The sequence below is a fragment of the Colossoma macropomum genome, unplaced genomic scaffold, assembly GCF_904425465.1.
Source record: "Colossoma macropomum unplaced genomic scaffold, Colossoma_macropomum, whole genome shotgun sequence".
Lineage (NCBI taxonomy): Eukaryota > Metazoa > Chordata > Actinopteri > Characiformes > Serrasalmidae > Colossoma > Colossoma macropomum.
In genome coordinates this window covers 9416685-9443002 of record NW_023494794.1, presented here as the reverse complement: position 1 = coordinate 9443002, position 26318 = coordinate 9416685, and the positions used below count along the sequence as shown (strand labels likewise).

Here is a 26318-nt window from a genome sequence, read left to right as displayed (position 1 = left end):
TCCTCATCATTTACCAAGGCGTGGTCTGCATTCGCAAATTACTGATAGAACTGTAACATCCTGCCCTGTTTAGTGTTAAAATAGAGATGTTTAACATACAGGAATGGAACCAATCAGGTCTCTGATGCTGGGCCAGAAATACGTTCTGCGTTCTACGTTCCAAGATCAAATGCAGTGCTTTGCTTTTCTTTAATCTCTCAGTTATTATCAGCAGCTTGTGCTGCAGGAACCATATGAGTGTCTATAAGGGTCAGATGTGAAAACGGGGGGATTTTGTGGACAGAACAGCACCGACGAGCTGCTAGAAGAAGAGAAAAACATGCTCTGATGTTGAACTGCCTCATTTACTGCACACATCACAGAAACACATCACACTCCTTCACACACACTTTGACCTGGAGTGTTTAGAGTGAGGTCACCTAAACCAGCTCATCAGAAGAAAGTGGGGAAAGACCATGAGCTGTATGTGGTTTTTAGGTGGTGATGGGATAAAAAGCTCTTTGTACAGTGAGGACTGTCCCATTATTAATGTCCACAAGCTGGAAATCCATGTCAGATGAATGATTGTAAGAGTGCTGTGTCGTGGTGGTCAGTTATCATGCTGACCCCTCTCTTTATTTCAGGCAGGTGGAGTTTATTTCACACACAAATATAAACACTTTCACTGTGCAGCACCTTCATCACCAGCTTCTGAACAATGTACAGAAACAGTTTGGAGCCACTGACTCATAGAAGGGTCTTCATCTTTTAGACCATCTTACATATTAGAATAACAGTGAAGACGTCAAAAGTATGAAATATCACACATGGAATCACACAGAGACCAAAACAGTGTTAAACTAATCAAACTATCTTCTCCTTTAGATCTTTTAGAAAGTAGCCCCCCTTTACCTTGATGCAGTTTAACCCACTCTGGATCATTCTCTCCAGCAGCTTCATGAGGAGCCGCCTGAGACGCTTTTCCAACAGGACTGAAGAGACTCACAAGCTGAGACCTTGTTGTTGCCGAAAACCAATTGTTGGTACATATTTAGTCACTTAAACTCAGTGTTTATATTTGTCTTCAAACAAACTGAATTTGAATTGGAACATGAGATAAAAATGTGTTTAAAATGATAAAAAATGAATATGCAGTTCGGTGTGTCCAAACTTTTGACTGATAGTCTACATGAATTGTACAACTTTGTTTTTTGGACTGAACTGTATTTGTGATGAGTCGGCAATTTTCTCCAGGATTATTAAAGATTCTATCTGTCTAAAAAAATAACACAGTTCATTAAACAAACAGTGTAAATAATATTTCGAGTGTATCTATAAAGTAACAATCATATTTAATAGATAAATCATTATTTATCACATAATCTCACAGATGATCCATCACCATAAACACAGAACCCAGCGTAGAGCGGCTGAGTGAATGTGGTGTGGACTGTGTGTAGGAGGGTCATTGTGTCAGAGACGCTGTAGAAGGACAGAGTTCCTGCACTGTGATCCACATACACTCCTATTCTGGAGGATGATGGTCCTGAGATCTTAGTCTCAATGTTGTTGTGCCGGAAAGTGAGAGAGGAAGAACACTGCAGACTCCAGGACTGACTGTTGTGTCCAAACCCACAATCAATACCCCAACCTTTCCTTCTGATCCCTTTATATGAGACTGATATGTACACGGTTCCCCGACGGCTCCACTCAACCTCCCAGTAACAGCGTCCACTCACACTCTCCTTACACAACACCTGTTCCCAGCGTTCAAATCTCTCTGGATGGTCAGAGTATGACTGGGCTTTATCATTCAATGTCACCACTCTGTTCTTCTCAGACAGAATGAGGCGACGATGTGCTGTGTTGGGATCCAGAGTCAGCTGACAGAAATCTAAAAAAGAAAGAAAATGAGATTTTATTTAAATTATTTATTTGATAAAAATACAGTGTCAGTGTTTACATCTTTAAACATTTCCATGTAAATAATTTAGACTCATAATTGAGTAATAATAATAATGAGTAATGAGAAATAATTAGACTCCTGAATAAAGTTCACCAAAAACAACAGATCAATCAAATTTAAACACGAAGAAACACAAACAATATCTGTGTGTGTGTGTGTGTGTGTGTGTGTGTGTGTGTGTGTGTGTGTGTGTGTTTGTTACTCATACACTGCAGAAAATCTTGTCTGGTTTTTGGTTCTGAGGATAAAATCTGAACTGCTGCAGCTGTGGAGACACACACACACCACAGACCAACACAGTCAATAGAATAGAATAGAATAGAATGAGACTTCATGCAATTAAAACTAAAAAATGATCATATTAAAAGTGGAATCTACTTATTTTGTCTTTCTCTGCTGTGTTAAGATTTCCATCCTCATGCTCCACAGCAGGACAGCTCCTCTTACCATGTGGAGGGATTTTACTGAACTCCTCTCTGCAGAACTCCTCTAGTCGCTCCTTCAGCTCAGAGAGAGATCTCCTCACTCCATCAAATGAGAGGTGTTGATGGACAGTGATGCTGGGTGAGTCCTCAGATCCAGAAGAGACACAGAGAGACTGGAAACTCTACAGAGAGAACAAACACAGTGGAGAAAGATAAAGGAGTACAAGAGAAATGAAGGAGCTCCAATCAGACTAAAGACAGACTTGTGATCACAGACAGGTAGATTTACTGCTGCCTTAAATGTAGTTATAACTGAAGTTTGAGGGGAGGAGCATGACTGAAACCCCTCCTTCTTTCAATCCAACACCCTATAAATTCAAATCCTCACCTCACGAAGTGTTCGCAATCCCCACCGCCACCCCATCTCCTCCCAGTTCCTCAGCCTCGCATCAGTCCTGCTACAGCTATGAGGGGGGATCTGGCCTTCTAGCTACAGGCAGAAGGTGCCCAGAACTCCAGCCCAAGTTCTCAGAGTTCTGCCCCCTCCCTCAATTTTCCCTCATACTACCACCACATGTTGAAGGCACGGTCCGAACTCACAAATGAACTTTTGCTGAGAGGAGTTTTAGAAGCTGGATGAGGAGCAGGTTCCTCTGTAGATCAGTGATTGTTACCTGGAGGAAATGGATGTGATCCTCTGTGTGTGAAAGCTGCTCCAGCTCAGTGTGTCTCCTCTTTAGATCAGCGATCTCCTGCTCCAGTTTCTCCAGGAGTTCTTCAGCTCCACTCAGTTCAGCCTCCTCCTGAGCTCTGATCAGCTCTGTTACCTCAGAGTGCTTTTTCTCAATGGAGCGGATCAGTTCAGTAAAGATCCTCTCACTGTCCTCCACTGCTGACTGAGCACAGCGCTGTTAGGACAAGAACACACCAGATGGAGGAACATTTCACCTCTTAAACTGAGCTGCATTATTCAGTCATTCATCTCAACGTTTATCATTTAATAACTATATGAAACTAAAGTGAATCTACAGCCACATTCAGGATCTTAAAGGGTTAAAAGAACAGTTAAAAAATCAAATATGCTCAGTTTTCCCCAAATTACCTTCAATGTAGTTTAAATGTAATGGAAGATTATCTCTATTATCATGACGTAAACTGAATGTCTATATTCTCACAGTTAACAAACCACACTGAGTGACACTGTAAATAACATCTATAATATAAAGAAAAGTACAGATAAATTCAGGCTTTATGACGGCTTCTTCTTTTAGCTGTTACAGATATCAGTGTGTCATACATGCTAAAAACCACATACACCTAATTACCAACTGCATTGCATGCCTGAACAAATCGGCTACCTATAACCTTGTACTGCGATTCATAAGTCATATTCCCATATATATATATATATATATATATATATATATATATATATATATATATATATATATATATATATATATATATATATATATATATATATACCCCCTTGTTGTTTTCTCTTAGGATCTACATGTACATTATATTTGTGTATGTATACTATATTACTATATATACACTATATAAAGTATTCACTCACCCATCCAAATAATTTAATTCAAGTGTTCCAATCACTTCCATGGACACAGGTGTATAAAACCAAGCACCTCGGTCCAGTCGTGAAATTTCCTCACTACTAAATATTCCACAGTCAACTGTCAGTGGTATTATAACAAAGTGGAAGCGAAAGTGGCAACTCAGCAACTCAGCCACAAAGTGGTCGGCCATGTAAAATGACAGAGTGGGGTCAGCGGATGCTGAGGTGCATAGTGCGCAGAGGTCACCAACTTTCTGTAGAGTCAATCGCTACAGACCTCCAAACTTCATGTGGCCTTCAGATTAGCTCAAGAACAGCGTAGAGAGCTTCATGGAATGGGTTTCCATGGCTGAGCAGCTGCATCCAAGCCTTACATCACCAAGCAAAGCGTCGAATGCAGTAGTGTAAAGCGCCACCACTGGACTCTAGAGCATTGGAGACGTGTTCACTGGAGTGACAAATCACGCTTCTCTGTCTGGCGATCCGATGGACGAGTCTGGGTTTGGAGGTTGCCAGGAGAACGGTACTTGTCTGACTGTATTTTGCCAAGTGTAAAGTTTGGTGGAGGGGGAATTATGGTGTGGGGTTGTTTTTCAGGAGTTGGGCTCGGCCCCTTAGTTCCAGTGAAAGGAACCACACCTCCAACATCAATGTCTGACCTCACAAATGCGCTTCTGGAAGAATGGTCAAAAATTCCCATAAACACACTCCTAAACCTTGTGGAAAGCCTTCCCAGAGGAGTTGAAGCTGTTATAGCTGCAAAGGGTGGGCCAACATCATATTAAACCCTATGGATCGAAAATGGGATCTCATTCAAGTTCATATGCGTGTGAAGGCAGACGAGCGAATACTTTTGGAAATATAGTGTGGATGATATCACAGATGATCTCTCTGGAATCCAGTTGATCGAAATCCATCGTAGCGACTGAGAACTTTGATCACTGAGACCTACTTGCTGTGTCTTTGATTCAGTTTCTAAGTGTAAAACTCATTGATATCGATACAGATATGAAGTTAAATGAGTTCAGGTTAGTAATACTACAGAGTTAAACCCTAAAAATATACAGTGAAAACAGAACATATAACTGTACAAAATATAGGTCACCTCAGTCAGACCTTCTACCGGAGACCCCTCCCAAGACCTTTGCCACAGTTCAAACTCTGTTGAACTCCAAAGATGTTTTGGCAAATCAATTACATTTGAGGTAAATCCAACCTTTCACCAAACAGTTCCTTTAAAACTGAACCATCATTTCCTCTCTTACTGTGATTCTAGATGACTTACTGTCCACACTGTGGAGGAGAGACTGACTGAGCTCTGAAACACCAAATCTCTGCTCAGTTCTCACCTTAAGAGTCTTCACAGCCTGTTTCAGCTCCTGCTGCTTCTTCTGCTTCTCCTGGATTCTCTGCTGGAATTTACTCTGAATCTCCTTCAGCTGATTCTATGAACAAATACATTTTGTGATGTTTATGAGTTTTTTGTGAATTAAGACCTAAAAACATGTTCTTGTTCTGTACAGTTTGCTCTCTGTCATGTGATCACTGTAAGAATGAAAGACGGGTGTTGGCTGGTCACATGATCACTGACTGGTCTGACCTGTTTACTGAAAACTACCTTACACACAGTTTCTCTGAAAACTCACTGCTTGAATTCAAGAACTGAAAGATCAGTTTAAACTGTTTACCTGATGAATGCAGCTCATTCTAGACTACAAACCCAATTAGCCTGAACTGAACCCAAATGATTTCTAGTCCTCACCTGTTTCTTGGTTCTCTCTGTTACAGCTGGGACTGTATCGTGACCTTTGTGTTCCTCCATTGTACACAAATAGCAGATGCAGCTTTGGTCAGTACGACAGTAGATCTTGATCACTTCATCGTGCTGAGAGCAGATCTTCTCCTGTAGCTGTGAGGAGGCTTTGACCAGCTTGTGTTTTCTCCAAGTAGGAACTTCATAGTGAGGTTTAAGATGAGTTTCACAAAAGGAGGCCAGACACGTCAGACAGGACTTGATGGCTTTGAGTTTTGTCCCAGTGCAGAAATCACACTCCACATCTCCAGGTCCAGCGTAACGGGGAGCAGGAGGAGCAGCTCGGAGTTCTGTCTTCTTCAGTTTCTCCACCACTTCAGCCATTACGTTGTTTCTGCGTAGAACAGGCCTTGGAGTGAAAGTCTCTCTGCACTGGGGGCAGCTGTAGACCCCCCTCTGATCCTCCTGATCCCAGCAGCCATTAATACACACCATACAGAAACTGTGTCCACAAGGAAGAGACACTGGATCCTTCAGAAGATCCAGACAGACTGGACAGCTGAACTGGTCGTGATCTACTGAGATACTGGCCATTTTCCTGCCCTTCTAGTCTGAGAGAGAGCAGCTCTCTGAGATCAGTTTCGTTTTCTCTGAACTGAGTAGGAGGGACTTCCTGGTTTTCTGCTGGTTAGTGTGTCACAGAGAGGAGGTGGAGAAAGAGAGGAGGAAAATGAGAGACTACGGTTTTTTTCCTGTACAGTTGCTGGAATTTCAAGGAATAAAAAGTTGTGCAGCTCAGAAATGAAAGTAACAGAGGAAACTGACTCCAGCTTGTAAGAGAGCTGCAGTCTCTGTGAGGATCTTCACTTCTCTGCTTCATTACTGCAGCTGAGAAATGAAAACAGCACCATCTCAGTCCTTCTGCTGTGAACTCCACTGACCTCAGAACTGACCCAGACCGTCCATTCAAAGCAGTAATAAAATCTACAGCAGTTCTCTTATATATTTTCAGAAAAAGCTCATCACTGATAACAGATCAAAGTATTCATGAAGTAAAACCTTCATAGAAAAGGAAACTATTTGCATCTTTTAACTCTAGTTAACCTGTAAAAGTCCACAGAACTGTCTGCGGTTCAGAACTTGCTGTCGTCACATTCTTTACTTCATAACTTCAATATTTTATAAGTTAAATGAAAGACGGAGGAGTCATATTAAAGCTGCAACTCTCCTTCCTACTCAAGTAATGATAGCTAAGCTAACAAAGGCTTTTATGACAGCATAATCCAGACTTTATTTAAGTCCAAATGTAAATTTGACAATGTTAATCCAAATTATATATTTCTAATTGCATTTTTAATGTGTGCTTTACTAAAGACATGATTCAAATGAAAAATGTGTATCTGCATTTTCATTTCTGTGCTTACTGGCAGTTCAAATTAACATGGAAAAGTAAAGCGCTTTAGCCATTTTAAATTTTATTGTCCTAATTGTCTGACTTGGACATTGAAAAAGGAAAAACAAATGCCCCACCACAGACGAAGGAAATTTCTTATTCAAATTTTCCACCTTAAATGGTGGGTGAGCCCTGGTCCTGGAGGAACACATGAACTCTGACTGTTTATAATGGGTGTGTTAAAGCAGTGAAAGCACTAAAATGTGCAGGGCAGTGTTTCACTGACAGTCGTGTGAGCCTCTGGTCACAGTGTCACTAACAATATCACTTCCACACAAAAACCACTTTGGACAGAATTGTCCTCGGCCTGGTTAGCGAGTGCTAGGGAGTCAAAGTCATACCACCATTAAATCAGTCTATATGCAGATGATGTTTTACTGTATATTACTAACCCTTCACTGTCCCTTCCATCCGTTCATGATCTGATAAATAAGTATAGCAGGGTGTCTGGCTATTCCGTTAACTGGTCCAAATCTGAGTTTCTGCCTCTAAGTAAATTCAACTGGGATGACGAGGTCTATGATATACCATCTGAACATATCGCACAGTCTATTACTCTATTCCTCTTGGTATTCATATCTCTTCTAATATAAATGATTTGTATAAACCTAACTACATACCTTTAATGCAAGAAATAAAGGATAATCTAGAAAGGTGGAATAAATTACCATTAACTCTAATTGGCCGAATATCAGCAGTTAAAATGAATGTCCTCCCTAAAATCAATTCTGTTTTCTATGACCCCTGTTACCCCACCGTCAGGCTGGTTCTCCTCTCTTGACAATGCAGTTACTAAGTTCTATTGGAAGCACCAAAAGCCTCGAATCAAGTTAGCTACCCTCCAGAAACCTAAACATTTTGGAGGACTTGGAGCCCCAAATTTCTACTACTACTTTCTATCACATCAACTGCTTTACATTAGACATTGGACAAGTAGCTCAAACCAACCCTGGCAAGACATTGAGGAAAGTTTAATTGAAGAACTGGAAATTAATAGTATTCCATTCATAGACAAAGCTATAATATTTATATATATATATATATATATATATATATATACACACACAGTATAATAAGTACCACCCTGAATGCATGGTGAAATTCAAACAAAATTCTTAACTACAGCTACTCTCCCTCCAGTCAAACTCCTCTGTGGGACAACCCCATGTTTTTAATAAATAACAAACCTTTTATATTCTCAGCCTGGAAACAGAGAAGAATAACCAGTCTGGCACCGTTGTTCTCTGATGGCTTGCTCATGACCTTTGATGACATCAAAGAAAAATACAATATACCAGATAATTGTCACTATCAGTATATACAACTCAAAGATGGACTAAATTGTTAAGTTAATAGTGGAAATCTCTGCAATCACACTCCTCCCCTCTACTTAAAACTACACTCCCTTAAACCTCAGAAAATATTATCCCAAATATATAAACTTATAGCCTCAAAGGACAACACTGTCTCACTCCCAACTGAAAAATGGACCTCAGGTATAAAAGAAACATGTAATGTCAGCTGGCAAAATATATGCAGTGATATCTTCTCTATGTCCAGCAATTCAAAACTCCAGCTAATTCAATATAAAACCCTTCACAGAACATTTATCACAGCCTCTAAACTACACCGTATGGGATTTAGTCACAGTGATAAATGCCAACATTGTCCAGCTTTAACAGACAACTACTATCATGCTTTCTGGAATTGTCCCCCGACCCAGCAGTTTTGGTCAGAGGTCATGGACAGGCTGTCAGAGATTTTGGGCCTTGTCATCCCTTTATGTCCGATTGTAGCGCTACTTAATGACCTTTCCTCACTTTCAGCACCCAATCACCTCAAATGCTTTATATTCATATCACTTACCATTGCCAAAAAAGTTATACTGCTGAACTGGAAGGACAGAACCAAAATTTCGATAAAGCATTGGCTTAACCTCATCATGGATCACCAACTTGGAAAGACTCACAGCAAATTTTAAAAATAACACAATCATTCAAGGAAACCTGGTCACAATCTAAAACCCTACATAGGATTTGATAACTACCCACATTATAATTGCAATAAAAAAAAGAGTGGGGGGGTGGGGGTGGGGGGCATTACTGCCTTGTTTATTGTTTTGTTAAGTGTTTTGTCTGTCCTGTATGTCCAGTTTGTCATTATTATTATTATTATTATTATTATTATTATTATTATTTCATCCTTTCTCTTTACTTCTTCTGTTTTGTCTCTGATATTTCTGTTCTTTGTTTCACTCAAAGTTGGGGGTGGGTGAGCGGGGGGGAGGGGGGTTGTTTGGAGGGGTGTTGGGTGGTTGTGGAGCCACATCACCTTATATCTATATGATTATTAATAAACGATGAGTTGTGTCATTAATAGCGAAGTGAAAAAAAAAATGTCCCCTGGAAAAGGGGTGGTGGTGGTGTGGCCAAGGAATGTTGAAAAAAAAAAACAAAACATGGTGTCAATGTATAGCCATGGCCCTCTTACCTGCTTGAAACCCCAAGAGGTACAAACAATCTCCTGTAAAACAAAGTTAAAAGTGTGCAGATAAAATACCAACTAAAGTCCTTCACCTTACATAAAAGACAAGGTCTGGCTAACTAAGTTAAAAGAAGCACAGATAAAACACCTAAAACAAAGCAGACGCTCAACACCAGAGATTAAACACACAAACTACAACAGCTCACATGGTCAGGCCTCGCTCTCTTCAGCCTCTTTTAAAACATAGGCTCGTCCCCCAACTGCACCACCCAAGCCTGTGATTGGTTCTCCTCACATGACTGTTTGCAGAGCAGGTACCTCTGTGGAGGAAGAGAAGGAGAGAGAGAGAGAGAGAGAGAGAGAGAGAGAGAAATGAACACAAAAAAATACAAAATACATGCTGACACACATCACAAACATACATTTTGCATCATTATCTTTGATAATGAACACTCACATTTCAAATGCAGTTGTAAATTCATTTTGAATTAGCTTTTTTTTAATTTGCTTTTGAATTTGAATAAAGTCTGGAATATGCTGTCATAGGCTTTGCGTTATATAAGCCATGTGTTTAACTATAGCTCAAAAAAAAAATTAGTCTGAGATTTTTCCTTTTTTCCGTATTTTAAAAAATGTTTAGACTTTGTCTCACCTGCATTTCATCAGAGCACAGAACGTGTCTAGAAATCTGCTGTCACGCATCCCTCCGGCTCTGAGACCTTCATGGACTACGTCTCCCAGAATCCTCTGGGAGATCATGTGACTCCTGACCCTCCACTGCGCTCCAATCTCCGTTCAGCCTCTCCTGAATGCTAATCAGCTACACCTGTTTCTGTCTTTGTCCAGTCAGAGTCAGTATAAAGCCGGCTTTCAGTTCAGCTCTCTGTGAGGTGTTGAATCTTTCCTGCTGAGTTTTCTTTGGTGGTGTTGTTTCTGGATCTGACTGCTTTTCTGTGTTTTTGGCCTCTTTGCCCTCTGGACTCTGTCTGCCTCTGGTTCTGTTTGTTTGTTTGTACTTTGTCTATTTTGGATTTGACCCACTTCTGTTATTGGACTGTGGTTTTGGATTACGACTCAACCAGTAAAGGCTTTTCCCCTTTTTTCATCCGCGAGCGTCTGAATCATTCTGGCGCGTTACATCAGCTCAGACAGCTAAACCTGCTCGCGTTTTAGCAGAGAGGTAGAGTGAAGCGGCTCGGTTGGCTGTGATGAAAATGCAGCATGGATTTAAATATATTTGTAGCCAGCAGCTACGATCATTAGCACTGACCACACTCAGCCTGGAGCTCTTCTCTTTCCTCTCCAGAGTCTTTTCACAAAACTCTCCAAACTCAGCGTTTAACACCAATAAAGATCATTGTTAACATGTTCAAACACATTTTAACCCAAAAGCACATAATATTTACCTCAGTTTCAAGGCTTATAAACTCAGTATAGAACGGCTAACCGTTAGCATAAGAGAACAGCGATTTCCCATTAAACCGTTAGCATTATGGCTAACTATGGAGTTAGCATTAACCACAGCTCATTCACTCAGCAGAACAGGAGAGTCTGAGCTTCAGTATCACCTCAGGCGACACCAGGTCATCAGCTAAACCACACATTCTTCTAAATGTTCATACTTTACATGGAAAACTTGGTTCACATCAGTGAGACGGTGACATTAAAAGATGTAGATTTAAACTATATTGTCTGTTCTGTTCATGTATGTTTATTTTTTATTCTTTTCAATTATTTTTAAGTATTTTTGCATTTTTCTATTTTTCAATAATATCAGTAAAGAGACTCACATATTATATAATTATTTTCTTACTGAAGGTTTATTTACTGTTTTAATCTGATCTTTTATGATCACATTTGAGATCTTTTAGCAGTGCCAGTCGCAGTATAAGCATTTAGACTCTCTACTGAATAAATAAATACGTTAATAGATAAATAAGTAACCAGATAAATAACACTAGTTATAGTTTGGGTGCTTCTTTCTGTGTTTCTTTACTGTCATTAATGTTAATATAATACAGTAACACAGAAAACCTTATACACACATTCACACTGACACGCACAACATGCTGAGTAGCTGAATGTAAAGCTGGTCTTAGGTGGTCAAACACATCTGAACATGACGATGTTAACACATATTCATACTGGTTTGCAGCTTTGGGGGTCTCGCTGTGTGTGTTCTGTGAAGCTAAGCGGTTCTAAGTGTGAGTTTCTGGGTGTGTTTCTCCTGCAGCTCTACAGTGGATCTGAGCAGATTCTCATCTGTGCAGTTTCCTCTGCAGCGGTGAGACCCTCTCTGACCCCTGACCTGCAGGACTGTGCAAAAGCCACACAGACCACCTTTCACTTCAATTCCAGTCAAAACAGTCATTAAGTGTCAGTTAAAAGTTAAACAGAGGCCTCAACAACTAAACATTCTATCATATTTTCAGCATTTCAGGATTTGGTGTGTCTCTCTTTACCTTTATTACAGCTTCCATTCTTATCAAGAGACTCTTTTTCAGTTTCTCAAAGAAATCTGTAAGAATGTTTATCCACAGCTCCAAAGTTCAGTCTTAGGAGTTGGCTGCACGTTCAGCCTCTCACGATCCAAATCATCTCAAACCCATTCAGTGGTGTCGAGGTCTGGACTCTGGGGTGGTCAGTCCATTGTTCAGCTTCTTTGTTTGATGTGTCCGTCTCCTTTTCTCAGTGAGGTTGTTCTTGAACAGCTACACATCCTTTCAGACCCACAGCACTGAGTCGTCTTCTCACAGTGGAAGGATGGACAGAAGCACCTGTGGATGTTTTCAGATCTGAAGCAGCTTGATTTTCTCCTGTCTCTCAAAGATGAAAGCTTTAAGTGCTGTTTATCTGATGGGGCAGTTTTGGGGGTCTACCAGGTCTTCCAGGTGGTTGTTAGGAGCCCCATTTTCTCTGTAGCTTGAACTGTTTTGTTGGAAACTCCTGTTTTTCCCCTCATCTTTATGTTTAAGTGGATCATCTCAAAACAAAATATCTCCTGAAACATTAATAACTTGTATGTTTTGGCCGTGTTGACTGGAAATGAAATACACAAAGGGTGGTCTCTGACTTTTGCTCAGTACTGTCCATTCTGGAGTCCCTTCTCTCTCCTCTGTGCTGCACACTGAGGACGTCTCCCTGAACCCTGACCTTCATGCTGGAGCCCCGCTCTTTTGAGCTCTCCTCTCCAACACCTGTCACTGATCCAATGTTCAGTAGAGGTGTGAGGACAAATGGAGATGCTGTCAGATGAACTGGACACTGTGGAGGAGATTCAGACACATTTTCCGTTTTGTTTCCTACGTTTGATTTTCATACACTGTGTAAAAAAAACCTAATAAATGATTTTTAAAGCTGAAAAAATGATGAACGGTTTGTCACAAACTGATTTTCTATACCCGACACAGCTGCCACTGCTAATTCAGACTGAAATCTGAAAGGTACACAGGATATGAGCCGTGCTGCTCTTCCTGCTCTTCCACTCTTAATGAGAACATCTGCAGTGAACATTCTCGCTCACAGACAGCGGCTCTCCAGTTGCTGCAGTTGGTCTCATCTTAAATCCTGCATTTTGAACCACAGGCTGCATTATTTACCTGTATTTCCCAAGAAATGGCATCAATGTAGTGTAACCTGGTTCTCTTGGTGGGTCCCTTAGACTGAGGCCCAGCGCTGTTTGGTGGTTTATCTGCTGTATCACTCCAACCAAACCTGCTAACTAACTGATGAGGTGAATCAGGTGAGCTTGAGCAGGAAAATCACCAAACTGTGCTGGAATCTGGGCCTCCTGGACTGGAGTTCCCACCCCTGCAACAAACAGAGACGACCAACACAATAAAGCTTGAAGAAATCAGTGAAATATTAATTGCACTGTGTCGTCCCTCACTAGTGTACATATCCAACTACATCCTGCTGTAGAGGGCAGTGTGGCTCTACTTCAGTGCTTAATGATGCATTAATACAGTTTATTACTGTTACGCTGCCAGATAAGATCACCTAACTACAGGCTACTGAATTAGCATGTGTGCTAACAGGTGCAGAGCATTAATAACATCTTGTTTTCATTCTTTCAAGAGCCTTAATTAAGATTCTCACATATAATTCTAGATTTATTTTGGATTAAATTACTTTTTTATACATAAGTGTGTTTTTACAGCTAATCTGTTATGCTGTGGGTAAATTATTAGCATTGAATAGTCCTAGAAATATCAACCAAAAATAACTATTTAATAATTCATTAATATAATGATAGAAAGCGTCTGGCTGTTGTTTGGTACCGAATAAGATTTTATATGATATGAAACCAAAAACTATTCAAGCTAAACTGACTGTGTAGGTTTTCTGATCCTGATGAGCTTCAGTGTGCTGTAAACATCTCCACCACTAGAGGGAGCCGTCAAACCACTAACCAACATATATGAGACTTTTCCAGTGAAGGTCTGTCTGCAGAGCCGCAGTGCTGCACTCTCAGACCTGGATATGATGTCACACAGAGGTCGTAGGTTCTAGATATGCTTTCTGAGACAATATGGTTTCACAAAAAGCGCATTAGTGACAAAGTAAGACTGAGCTTAGGTTCATTAGATCATACAAATTCAGTGTTTCTCTAAAGGTTTGACTCCTTTTTGGACTTTTATAGAGCTTTTGACCCTGTTGAGAAAAAGTCTCTCCAACAATTATTATTATTTTTATTATTTTGTATTTATTATTATTTATAGGCTGGTTAATTTACATTATTGGTAGGTTTTGTGTGGGAATCAATACTTCTGTAATTGTTAATTGTAGTACTTTTCACTGATTTGTCATAAATTGAGGAGTCAGACAAGGTCGACCATTTTCACCCTTATTATTCATTTCAGTTACTGTCATTAATTTTAATACATGAAAATCGTCTGGAAGGATTTTTAGTTTTTGATCAGTAAATTAAAATCTCACAGTGATCAGTCGACTGTACTTTGTTTCTGAAAGGTCAGTTGTGGAACACGAGAAAAGCAGCTGAGCGGTTTTCTTACACTTTAGGTTTGAAACTGAATGAGACAAAATGGGAAATAACGTCTCTTTATGCACTAAAACTCTGATTCATGACACTCAAGTTAAAGACACAGTGAAGAACCTCAGCATTCATAGAACCACAAACACTCCAGCCAGACAGCGTTTGAACATCTGGCAGAACAAAAACCTTCATACGTTTTTCAGCTCAATCTTCAGAGAGATGTATCCTGATATGGTGGAGCTCTTTCAGTTCAGGCTCAGGGACTTTCTCGTGTTGTTCATCCTTCCCTTTCTGACTTTCTTAAAGATTAAACTGATCATGAGATCAATAAAATCATTTTAGACTTCATTTGGAAAAATCAGTCACACAAACTCGTCATTAGTTCCCAAAAAAGCTCCCAGTTTCTCTGAGTTTCATCATCAGGCTCTCCCTGCCTGGGAATTATGCCTTGTCCACAGTTTCTGACCACATAGGTCACTCTTATGGAATAATCCTGATGTACCTATAAGGAATAAATCTTCTGAAATGGATTCAAAACAATATTAACAGTTTCTTTCTGTATCTGATGAATCTGGCAGTGTGTTTTCTTATGAGTGTGTTCTGTCTGTGCATGACTTCCTTTCCCCTTTATAGAACAGAACTCTTTGATTAGAGTGATTCCTGATGGTCTTACTTCCCTTGTTGAAGGTCAGTTAGTGGTGTGATGCAGTAATAATAAGCATTTCAGCAGATTCTTAAAAGATTACCCATAATTCCTCCTACAGGTTTGTTCTACTGGATGTTTTTCATTGGGGGTGTAAATTGGAGAAGGACTTGGCTTTTACCTCCAAAATATTGTCCAATACATCCAACAAGGCCAAAGAAATCCATCTAAGATCCACCATGAGAATCTGAGTCTGTGGACATCGACAGCTCTTCAGCCCCTTTTGTGGATCTGCTGATCTGCTTCATTCATTCACTTTTCAGTGTGAAGTAAATAATAGATTCTGGTCTCATTTACTGGGCTCACATTTTTAACCCTGTCAAACTTCTTTACTGAACTCAAAGACTTCATCTGATATTATAATAATCATATTAAACCTGTCGCCATAGAAAATCCACATCTGAGCCTCACAGATACTGGAGTTATGACAGAACTGAAGTTTGAGGAGAGACCAAACCTAAAACTCCTCCTCCTCAATTCCAGCTTCCTGTAAACACCAGTCCTTCACTCCTCGTTAACATGAGGGAATTTCGCTCCACCTTCTCCACCTCCTCCTCCTCCTTCTCCTCCACTGTGTTCTGCACATGATCTTTAATATACGGGGGGGGGTCGGTCTTCTAGTGACCCACAGAAGCCGTACTGAACTCCAGCCCAAAGTTCCTCAGAGTTGTTTAGTGTTAAAATAGAGATGCTTAACATACAGGAATGGAACCAATCAAGTCTCTGATGCTGGGCCAGAAATACGTTCTGCGTTCTACGTTCCAAGATCAAATGCAGTGCTTTGCTTTTCTTTTATCTCAGTTATTATCAGCAGCTCGTGCTGCAGGAACCATATGAGCGTCTATAAGGGTCAGATGTGAAAACGGGGGGATTTTGTGGACAGAACAGCACCGATGAGCTGCTAGAAGAAGAGAAAAACATGCTCTGATGTTGAACTGCCTCATTTACTGCACACATCACAGAAACACATCACACTCCTTCACACACACTTTGACCTGGAGTGTTTAGAGTGAGGTCACCTAAACCAGCTCATCAGAAGAAAGTGGGGAAAGACCATGAGCTGTATGTGGCTTTTAGGTTGGGATGGGATAAAAAGCTCTTTGTACAGTGAGGACTGTCCCATTATTAATGTCCACAAGCTGGAAATCCATGTCAGATGAATGATTGTAAGAGTGCTGTGTCGTGGTGGTCAGTTATCATGCTGACCCCTCTCTTTATTTCAGGCAGGTGGAGTTTATTTCACACACAAATATAAACACTTTCACTGTGCAACACCTTCATCACCAGCTTCTGAACAATGTACAGAAACAGTTTGGACCCACCGACTCATAGAAGGGTCTTCATCTTTTAGACCATCTTACATATTAGAATAACAGTGAAGACGTCAAAAGTATGAAATATCACACATGGAATCACACAGAGACCAAAACAGTGTTAAACTAATCAAACTATCTTCTCCTTTAGATCTTTTAGAAAGTAGCCCCCCTTTACCTTGATGCAGTTTAACCCACTCTGGATCTTTCTCTCCAGCAGCTTCATGAGGAGCCGCCTGAGACGCTTTTCCAACAGGACTGAAGAGACTCACAAGCTGAGACCTTGTTGTTGCTGAAAACCACTTGTTGGTACATATTCAGTCACTTAAACTCACTGTTTATATTTGTCTTCAAACAAACTGAATTTGAATTGGAACATGAGATAAAAATGTGTTTAAAATGATAAAAAATGAATATGCAGTTCGGTGTGTCCAAACTTTTGACTGGTAGTCTACATGAATTGTACAGCTTTGTTTTTTGGACAGAACTGTATTTGTGATGAGTCGGCAATTTTCTCCAGGATTATTAAAGATTCTATCTGTCTAAAAAAATAACACAGTTCATTAAACAAACAGTGTAAATAATATTTTGAGTGTATCTATAAAGTAACAATCATATTTAATAGATAAATCATTATTTATCACATAATCTCACAGATGATCCATCACCATAAACTCCAAACCCAGCGTAGAGCGGCTGAGTGAATGTGGTGTGGACTGTGTGTAGGAGGGTCATTGTGTCAGAGACGCTGTAGAAGGACAGAGTTCCTGCACTGTGATCCACATACACTCCTATTCTGGAGGATGATGGTCCTGAGATCTCAGTCTGAATGTTGTTGTGCAGGAAAATGAGAGAGGAAGAACAATGCAGACTCCAGGACTGACTGTTGTTTCCAAACCCACAATCATCACCCCAACCTTTCCTGCTGATCCCTTTATATGAGACTGATATGTACACAGTTCCTCTCTCACGGCTCCACTCAACCTCCCAGTAACAGCGTCCACTCACACTCTCCTCACACAACACCTGATACCAGCAGTCAAATCTCTCTGGATGGTCAGAGTATGACTGGGCTTTATCACTGTACGTCACCACTCTGTTCTTCTCAGACAGAATGAGGAGACGATACGCTGTGTTGGGATCCAGAGTCAGCTGACAGAAATCTAAAAAAGAGAAAATTAGATTTTATTTAAATGATTTATTTGATAAAAATTCAGTGTCAGTGTTTTTCATCTTTAATCATTTCCATGTAAATAATTTAGACTCTAACTGAGTAATAATAATAATGAGTAATGGGAAATAATTAGACTCCTGAATAAAGTTCACCAAGAACAACAGATCAATCAAATTAATCACGACAGAAACACAAACAATATCTGTGTGTGAGTGTGTGTGTGTTTGTCTTACTATACTTGTGAGGACCAGTGCAAGTTTTTAACCTTTCGAGTGAGGTCATTTTCAGGAAGTGAGGTCATTTTGCTGGTCCTCACTTTTTTTTCATTGTAATCATCTCCTTTTATCCTGATGGTCCTGGTGAATTTTACACCAGTGCTCAGTGGCGCCCCCTTTAATCCCTGCACGAGCACAGCACTCAAATGACCTGAGCGGATTATTAAACAGCTCCATATTTACTATTAAACACATCCTGGCAGCCGAAAGTTCGCCGGACTGAGCTGAAACACCCTTTAACTTCCACACAGAGCCTCAGAAACTCAGCCCATCACAGCTCTTAGCCTCCCTGCTCATCTGAGCGCTTTAGCGATGAGCACAGCAGCGATCTGAGCCGCCATGACCGACAGAGCCTGTAGAGCAGAAGGAGCCCGCCTACAAGGCCGTCTGACCAATAGTGGCTGAGCGACAGAGGCTCCAGCCAATCAGGTTCTAGACGGCTCCGTACGGACGAGTAAGGAGTCCGCTCTGCTGCCCGAGCGCCGCCCCCAAAAAGAACCACCGTTTCTGACTGGCTGAAACCTCCGTCAGTTAAAACACCGAGCTTTGCCCGCGATGGACTGAGATTCACCCACCAATCAACAGAAGTACAGCATCAGTGCAGCAACAGTGACGCCACACGAAACAACTCGCTCAGAAAACGACAACCGGCCGCTAAACGAGTTTAAAATGCTTAGACGACACAGCAACACCACATTCACTACACCCGCTGCTGCAGCACGAACCGCGATTAACGCTCAAAAAGCACAGAATCACCACAAAAACCACACAACTACCACAAAACAACCACCACAACACAAACCTGCACATCGCAAAGAAGCACAACAAGCTCACACTGCGCAGCGGCGGACATCAAACCCTTTTTCTGACCTTATGAAGACTAAAGCGCCGGACAATGTCTGAAGAGTGACGGTTAGATCCGTAATAAACCCAACACCGGAACAAATCTGACCAAATGAGGACAAATAAGCTGTAAAAGTGTAGATTTACTACACCAAAGCGCTGAAGTACATTGAAGCAGGTAGTTCAGCGATTTCTGACCAGGAGATCGAGCCTGTTTACGCACGACTGGATGGTCTGAATCTAAGAATTGATTCTTGAAACCCTCGAGTCGACTCATTTCCATAACTAGCGAATAGCTGAGCGGAATAAACTCCTGAAGATGACTCGATTGAATCAACAGAATCGATTCCATTGTCATCGACGAGCCTCAGAGAAAGGAATCGACTCTGTTGATTCAACCGAGTCGTTTCCATCCAGTATATCCGCGCTGTACCGAGTCAAACTGTTTTTTTAGTGCTTAGTGCGAGTCTTTAGTTCAGAAACAGAGACGCTGTTAATTATTCCGCTGTTCATGTTTTGTTGTTTAAAGAAAGGACTGCAAGTTAAATTCCAACAGTAATGCAGCTCAAATAAGATCTAAAATGTTCTACAATGATCTGAAACGATCTGAAAATCTTGTATGTATTGTATAGCTCACTTCTCTGCTGAGGTGGTTAGCGTTATGTATATATGTATTATGTATGTATTTACCAGACACCTGATTTTGCTGATTATTAGTAAAAACTAATAGACATTAGTTCAAATTAGCAAACACTGGCTAATGTAATATCATGGAGTGTGAAACATGTTCCTAAGAGATACTCAGGTGTTCACGCTCTTGTATCCTATTAGCTAGGAATAAAGCGAGGGGCAGGATAAAATCTGAACTGCTACAGCTGTGGAGACACACACACACACACACACACACACAACAGACCAACACAGTCAATAGAATAGAATAGAATAGAATAGAATGATTCCAGTATAAATGTGTTTCTCTGTGTTTGTTTCTTTGCTTTCTTGTTTCTCTTGTACTGAATATTTTCTGCTGTTTAATGTCGACCATCATTCTTATAATTAGAGCTGAACTGAACAGCATTTTACAGGCTTTGAAGACTCGTTTGTGTTTCTGATCGAGTTCGAGTTCTGATCACCACCTTAAAAACACTCATATTTACATTTAATAATTTACTACAGTTTTACAGATTTTTCTTTATTTTCTATTTTATTTTTCCAAATATTCCAGTTTTTACTACTAAAAAACAGTTACGCATTTAAACCTGCCTTTTAGACAAGGGACGTCTCAAAGATGCTGAGAGACCCCTGCTAGAAACAACAGCGTAGACCACCATATGTTATGCTTTGGATGCTGGAATGCTGGCCAACCACCATGACCACTACTCAGTGACCAGCTGAACCAGCAGCAGACCAGCTTAAACTGGACTAAACCATCTTAGTGCAGCTTAAATCATCATAAACCTGCTGATACTAAATAAGGCAACATACCAACAAAACATATGGATATTCAGATATTCAGATTATTCAGGCCAGTCCTACTAAAATATGTCTTAAATGATATTGTGTCAGTTTGTTTCTGTAAAAGTACAAATTTCATTTGTAAAGATACAAAACATGAATTTACTTCTGATCAGACTTATTTTAATTTAATTTTAATTATACAGTTACTATGAATTTTGCTCTTTTTCCATCCTCATGTTCCACAGCAGGACAGCTCCTCTTACCATGAGGAGGGATTTTACTGAACTCCTCTCTGCAGAACTCCTCTAGTCGCTCCTTCAGCTCAGAGAGAGATCTCCTCACTCCATCAAATGAGAGGTGTTGATGGACAGTGATGCTGGGTGAGTCCTCAGATCCAGAAGAGACACAGAGAGACTGGAAACTCTACAGAGAGAACAAACACAGTGGAGAAAGATAAAGGAGTACGAGAGAAATGAAGGAGCTCCAATCAGACTAAAGACAGACTTGTGATCACAGACAGGTAGATTTACTGCTGCCTTAATGAACTTTTGCTGAGAGGAGTTTTAGAAGCTGGATGAGGAACAGGTTCCTCTGTAGATCAGTGATTGTTACCTGGAGGAAATGGATGTGATCCTCTGTGTGTGAAAGCTGCTCCAGCTCAGTGTGTCTCCTCTTTAGATCAGCGATCTCCTGCTCCAGTTTCTCCAGGAGTTCTTCAGCTCCACTCAGTTCAGCCTCCTCCTGAGCTCTGATCAGCTCTGCTACCTCAGAGCGCTTTTTCTCAATGGAGCGGATCAGTTCAGTAAAGATCCTCTCACTGTCCTCCACTGCTGACTGAGCACAGCGCTGTTAGGACAAGAACACACCAGATGGAGGAACATTTCACCTCTTAAACTGAGTCGCATTATTCAGTCATTCATCTCAACGTTTATCATTCAGTAACTATATGAAACTAAAGGAAATCTACAGCCACATTCAGGATCTTAAAGGGTTAAAAGAACAGTTAAAATATCAAATTTGCTCAGTTTTCCCCAAATTACCTTCAATGTAGTTTAAATGTAATGGAAGCTTATCTCTATTATCATGGTGTAAACTGCATGACTATATTCTCACAGTTAACAAACCACACTGAGTTGTTAAATAATGTAGAACAGACTTGTTTGTAGTTACTGACACTGTAAATAACATCTATAAAATAAAGAAGAAAACTTTTGTAGCTATGTGACATTATTTTGTCCGTGTTTACAGATAACAGTGTGTCATACAGTGTCAGAAAACTCATAATCAAGCCTGTTAGGCCTTTTTCAGTCAGACAGCCCAAAGGTGAGTTTTTGTCAGATCCGATTTGAGCTGAACAGATTTCCTGCAGTCTGAATCACAAAAAGCCACTTCAAACCACTTTAAGCCACTTTTGTTTACCATTGGAAAAAAAGGTTCTGTGCAGGTTCGTATTTCAGTCATCAAGGTACAAAAAATATAAACGTACTACAGCGGATTTAATGTCTAATTGCGTACCTTAAATACGTTTTTTCCAGAAAAAAGACACATTATTACCTTTTCATTACCAAAAGTTTTAAATCGAACAATGAAATAAAAAGGCTGGAGACGAGACGGACTGTGTGGAGTCAAAACAACTTAAAAATGTACTTGCAGTAGAATTTGATACATTTGTGTTCCCTGACTAAAGGTAGTGAAGTCGTACCCTTGTCAGCACCGCTGTGACAGTTTAGGACCTTTTTCTGAAAGTGCAGGTGGTTTCGAATCTGATTCAAGTCAGATTTTGGGATATGTGACTCAGTTTGACTAGTCAGATCAGATTTCATGTGTTTCCATCATTTGGGGCGACAGTTCATGTTACAGCTTAAAGATGGAGAGTAAAAGTTTTTAACAGACGTTTAAGAAACATATAGTTTTACTTTATATGTTGTAGTTTACAGAGACTGATTCATTAAAAGACGACACTAATGTAGGCGTCTTTTAATGAAACGCATATTTCAAACGTGAAAACTGGAGGTTCATCATCTCTCCCTCCAGAAATCTCTGGAATAATCATGAACTACTGGAGCTCTTCTTGAATCCCAGCACTTCCATCACTCTGGATTTGACCACGTCTTTGTTGGTCACATTTCAAGTGACGAAAAAGACACATTAAAATCCGATTTGAGTTTCCAGAGCGTCCAGACTGAGACTCATCTGTAAAATCCGATTGGAATCGCATTTCAAACCACTTCCAAATATGGTTTGGATCCGATTTGCAAAAATCGGATTTCATGTGGTTTTTCTCAGTCCAGACTATCACCAATGAATCTGGATAAATTATTATGCCAAAAATCGGATTTGGGCTGGCAGTCTGAACATAGCTGTAAAGTCAGATCACCAGTAATCAACCAATGACACAACACCAATGCTGTCAACAGTCTGACACAACTGAGCAGGTAACAGCTGGCTGTGAATGATGTACTATACGGTGCCCCCACACTATACACTATATACAGTACCTACATCCTAGTGGATTGAATACATGTACAAATCAGCTGCCAATCACCTGATACTGTGATTAATAAGTCTTATAATGTAAATCTGATTTCTCACCAAACAGTTCCTTTAAAACTGAACCATCATTTCCTCTCTTACTGTGATTCTAGATGACTTACTGTCCACACTGTGGAGGAGAGACTGACTGAGCTCTGAAACACCAAATCTCTGCTCAGTTCTCACCTTAAGAGTCTTCACAGCCTGTTTCAGCTCCTGCTGCTTCTTCTGCTTCTCCTGGATTCTCTGCTGGAATTTACTCTGAATCTCCTTCAGCTGATTCTATGAACAAATACATTTTGTGATGTTTATGAGTTTTTTGTGAATTAAAACCTAAAAACATGTTCTTGTTCTGTACAGTTTGCTCTCTGTCATGTGATCACTGTAAGAATGAAAGACGGGTGTTGGCTGGTCACAGGATCACTGACTGGTCTGACCTGTTTACTGAAAACTCACTGCTTGAGTTCAAGAATTGAAAGATCAGTTTAAACTGTTTACCTGATTAATGCAGCTCATTCTAGACTACAAACCCAATCAGCCTGAACTGAACCCAAATGATTTCTAGTTCTCACCTGTTTCTCGGTTCTCTCAGTTACAGCTGGGACTGTATCGTGACCTTTGTGTTCCTCCATTGTACATAAATAGCAGATGCAGCTTTGGTCAGTACGACAGTAGATCTCGATCAGTTTGTCGTGCTGAGAGCAGATCTTCTCCTGTAGCTGTGAGGAGGCTTTGACCAGCTTGTGCTTTTTCAATCCAGGAACTTCACAGTGAGGTTTAAGATGAGTTTCACAAAAGGAAACCAGACACGTCAGACAGGACTTGATGGCTCTGAGTTTTCTCCCAGTGCAGAAATCACACTCCACATCTCCAGGTCCAGCGTAACGGGGAGCAGGAGGAGCAGCTCGGAGTTCTGTCTCCTTCAGTTTCTCCACCACTTCAGCCAGCATGTTGTTTCTGCGTAGAACAGGCCTTGGAGTGAAGGTCTCTCTGCACTGGGGGCAGCTGTAGACCCCCCTCTGATCCTCCTGATCCCAGCAGCCATTAATACACACCATACAGAAACTGTGTCCACAAGGAAGAGACACTGGATCCTTCAGCAGATCCAGACAGACTGGACAGCTGAACTGGTCGTGATCTACTGAAATACTGGCCATTTTCCTGCCCTTCTAGTCTGAGAGAGAGCAGCTCTCTGAGATCAGTTTCGTTTTCTCTGAACTGAGTAGGAGGGACTTCCTGGTTTTCTGCTGGTTAGTGTGTCACAGAGAGGAGGTGGAGAAAGAAGCCACTGGATTAAACTGACTCCAAAAGTTCAAAGTTATGAAATATTAGTTAGTTATTATGCCAACTATTATGTAAAGTATCAGCTAACTTGGTAGCCAACTAGCCTGTTAATATTTCTAGCTTTAACTCACTCAATACCTGGTTAACTGAGCTAGTTAATTCGTTGGGCCAAACTTTTTTGTTGGGAAATGGACACCGTACATTCTCACCTCCAGTACAATAGCATTTCATAGCTTGAAGCTTGTTATTGCTGAAATCCTCATCTATAAAGTGCAACCAAATGAAGATCACTGGGTTCTGTTAACAAGCCTTCTATAACCAGTTAATACTTTATACTGACTCTGTTCTGCCCTCACTAGATGAGGCTAGCAGGTAGCTAACAGGCTAACAAGCTGCTTCAACAATATTGAGAATCTACCTTTAAAGATGGATTTAAGGTAAAACTGCACATAAAGAATGTCTTTTAAATGGCTGATATGAGCTTCACATGCTCATGTTTAAGCTGCAGTTGGTATCAAATATGATTAGATGACCCGCTAGCTTGGTGCTACAAATTTCCATAGGGGAGCTAAAGGAAATTATCATTATACTCGCAGCTGATCAGATTATGATAGGCTACTTATAAAGCGAATTGCCAGGTTTCTGCATTAAACATTTCTATGCAAAGACAGATCTTTATGATTTTACCAATAAATCTGGGTCACAGCATAAACACAACTGAAGAATTCAGGAAATTACTGAAATATCCCACATTTTACTTTAAATTCTGTTTGATCTCAGTTAAAAGTGAACGCCACACTTCAGTGGCTGAAAAATATACTCTGCATGCTGAAATAAGTTCTCTGCTGCTGTTCTAGAGCAGGAGAACCAAGTTGGGAAAATCCCCTGCTCTGCTGTGATTTCCATCTCTACATGTGGTAGCAATTTTTCCAGGTTTTAGTGCACCGTCCACCTCATGAGTTATGAATATTGAAAATGGTATGCCATGATGGACTGCAGTCGAAAATCTGAATAATGTTATTCACAAGTATCATTAGTTTCACATGCATCATTAATATACAACCCCATTTCCAAAAAAGTTGGGACGCTGTGCAGAATGCAAATAAAAATAGGACGCAATGATCTGCAAATCATGTAAATCATATTGTTAAAGGAAAATACTACAAAGACAACAAATCATCAAAAATGGTGAAACTGAGAAATTTTATTGTTTTTTGAAAAATATTTGCCTATTTTGAATTTGATGGCAACAACATGTTCCAAAAAAGTCAGGACGGGGGCCTGTTTACCACTGAGTTTCATCACCTCTTCTTTTAACAGCACTCTGTAAGCGTTTGGGAAGTGAGGAGACACTGCTGTAGTTTTGAAAGTGAAATGTTTTCCATTCTTGTTTGATACAGGACTTCAGCTGCTCAACAGTTAAAAGTCCCCTTTGTTGTATTTTTCATTTTATAATGTGCCAAATGTTTTCAGTGGTGACAGGTCTGGACTGCAGGTAGGCCAGTTTAGCACCCAGACTCTTTTAGTACAGAGCAGTGCTGTTGTAATACATGCAGAATGTGATTTTACACTGTCTTGCTGAAATAATCAAGGCCTTCCCTGAAAAAGACGTTGTCTGAATGGCAGCATATGTTGTCAAAACATGCATATCATTCAGCATTTATGGTGCCTTCACAGATGAGCACGTCACCCATGCCATGTGCACTAATGCACCCCTATACCATCATGAATACTGGCTTTTGAATTGTGCACTGATAACAAGCTGAGTCGTCTTTAGCCCAGAGGACACAGTGTCCATTATTTCCAAAAAGAATTTCAAATGTTGATTCGTCGAACCACAGGACACTTTGCCACTTCGCCTCAGTCCATTTAAAATGAGCTCTGGCCCAGAGAAGGTGTCAGCATTTCTGGATCCTGTTTATGTACAGTTTCTTCTTTGCATTTTTGAGTTTTAAAGCAGCGACGAACTGTTTTCACAGACAGTGGTTTTCACAAGTGTTCTTGAGCCCATGCAGTGATTTCCACCACAGGATCATGTCTGTTTTTAATGCAGTGCCGCCTGAGAATCCAAAGATCACAGCCAGCAAATACTGGTTTTTGGCCT

General features: G+C 40.4%; 1 protein-coding gene across 1 annotated transcript; it reads right to left on the bottom strand.

The window, feature by feature from the left end:
* Nucleotides 1-613: 613 nt before the first annotated feature.
* Nucleotides 614-24164, bottom strand: LOC118815059 (E3 ubiquitin/ISG15 ligase TRIM25-like). Its single transcript, XM_036580991.1, has 13 exons — nucleotides 23503-24164; nucleotides 23117-23212; nucleotides 21011-21244; nucleotides 20662-20821; nucleotides 19792-19815; nucleotides 17657-17811; nucleotides 12790-12900; nucleotides 5709-6305; nucleotides 5296-5391; nucleotides 3045-3278; nucleotides 2393-2552; nucleotides 2154-2210; nucleotides 614-1873 (listed from the first exon to the last, which is right to left on the bottom strand). Exons 1-13 carry the CDS (start codon nucleotides 24085-24087, stop codon nucleotides 1347-1349), a joined length of 3036 nt encoding a protein of 1011 aa, XP_036436884.1. The 5' UTR covers nucleotides 24088-24164; the 3' UTR covers nucleotides 614-1346.
* Nucleotides 24165-26318: the final 2154 nt, after the last annotated feature.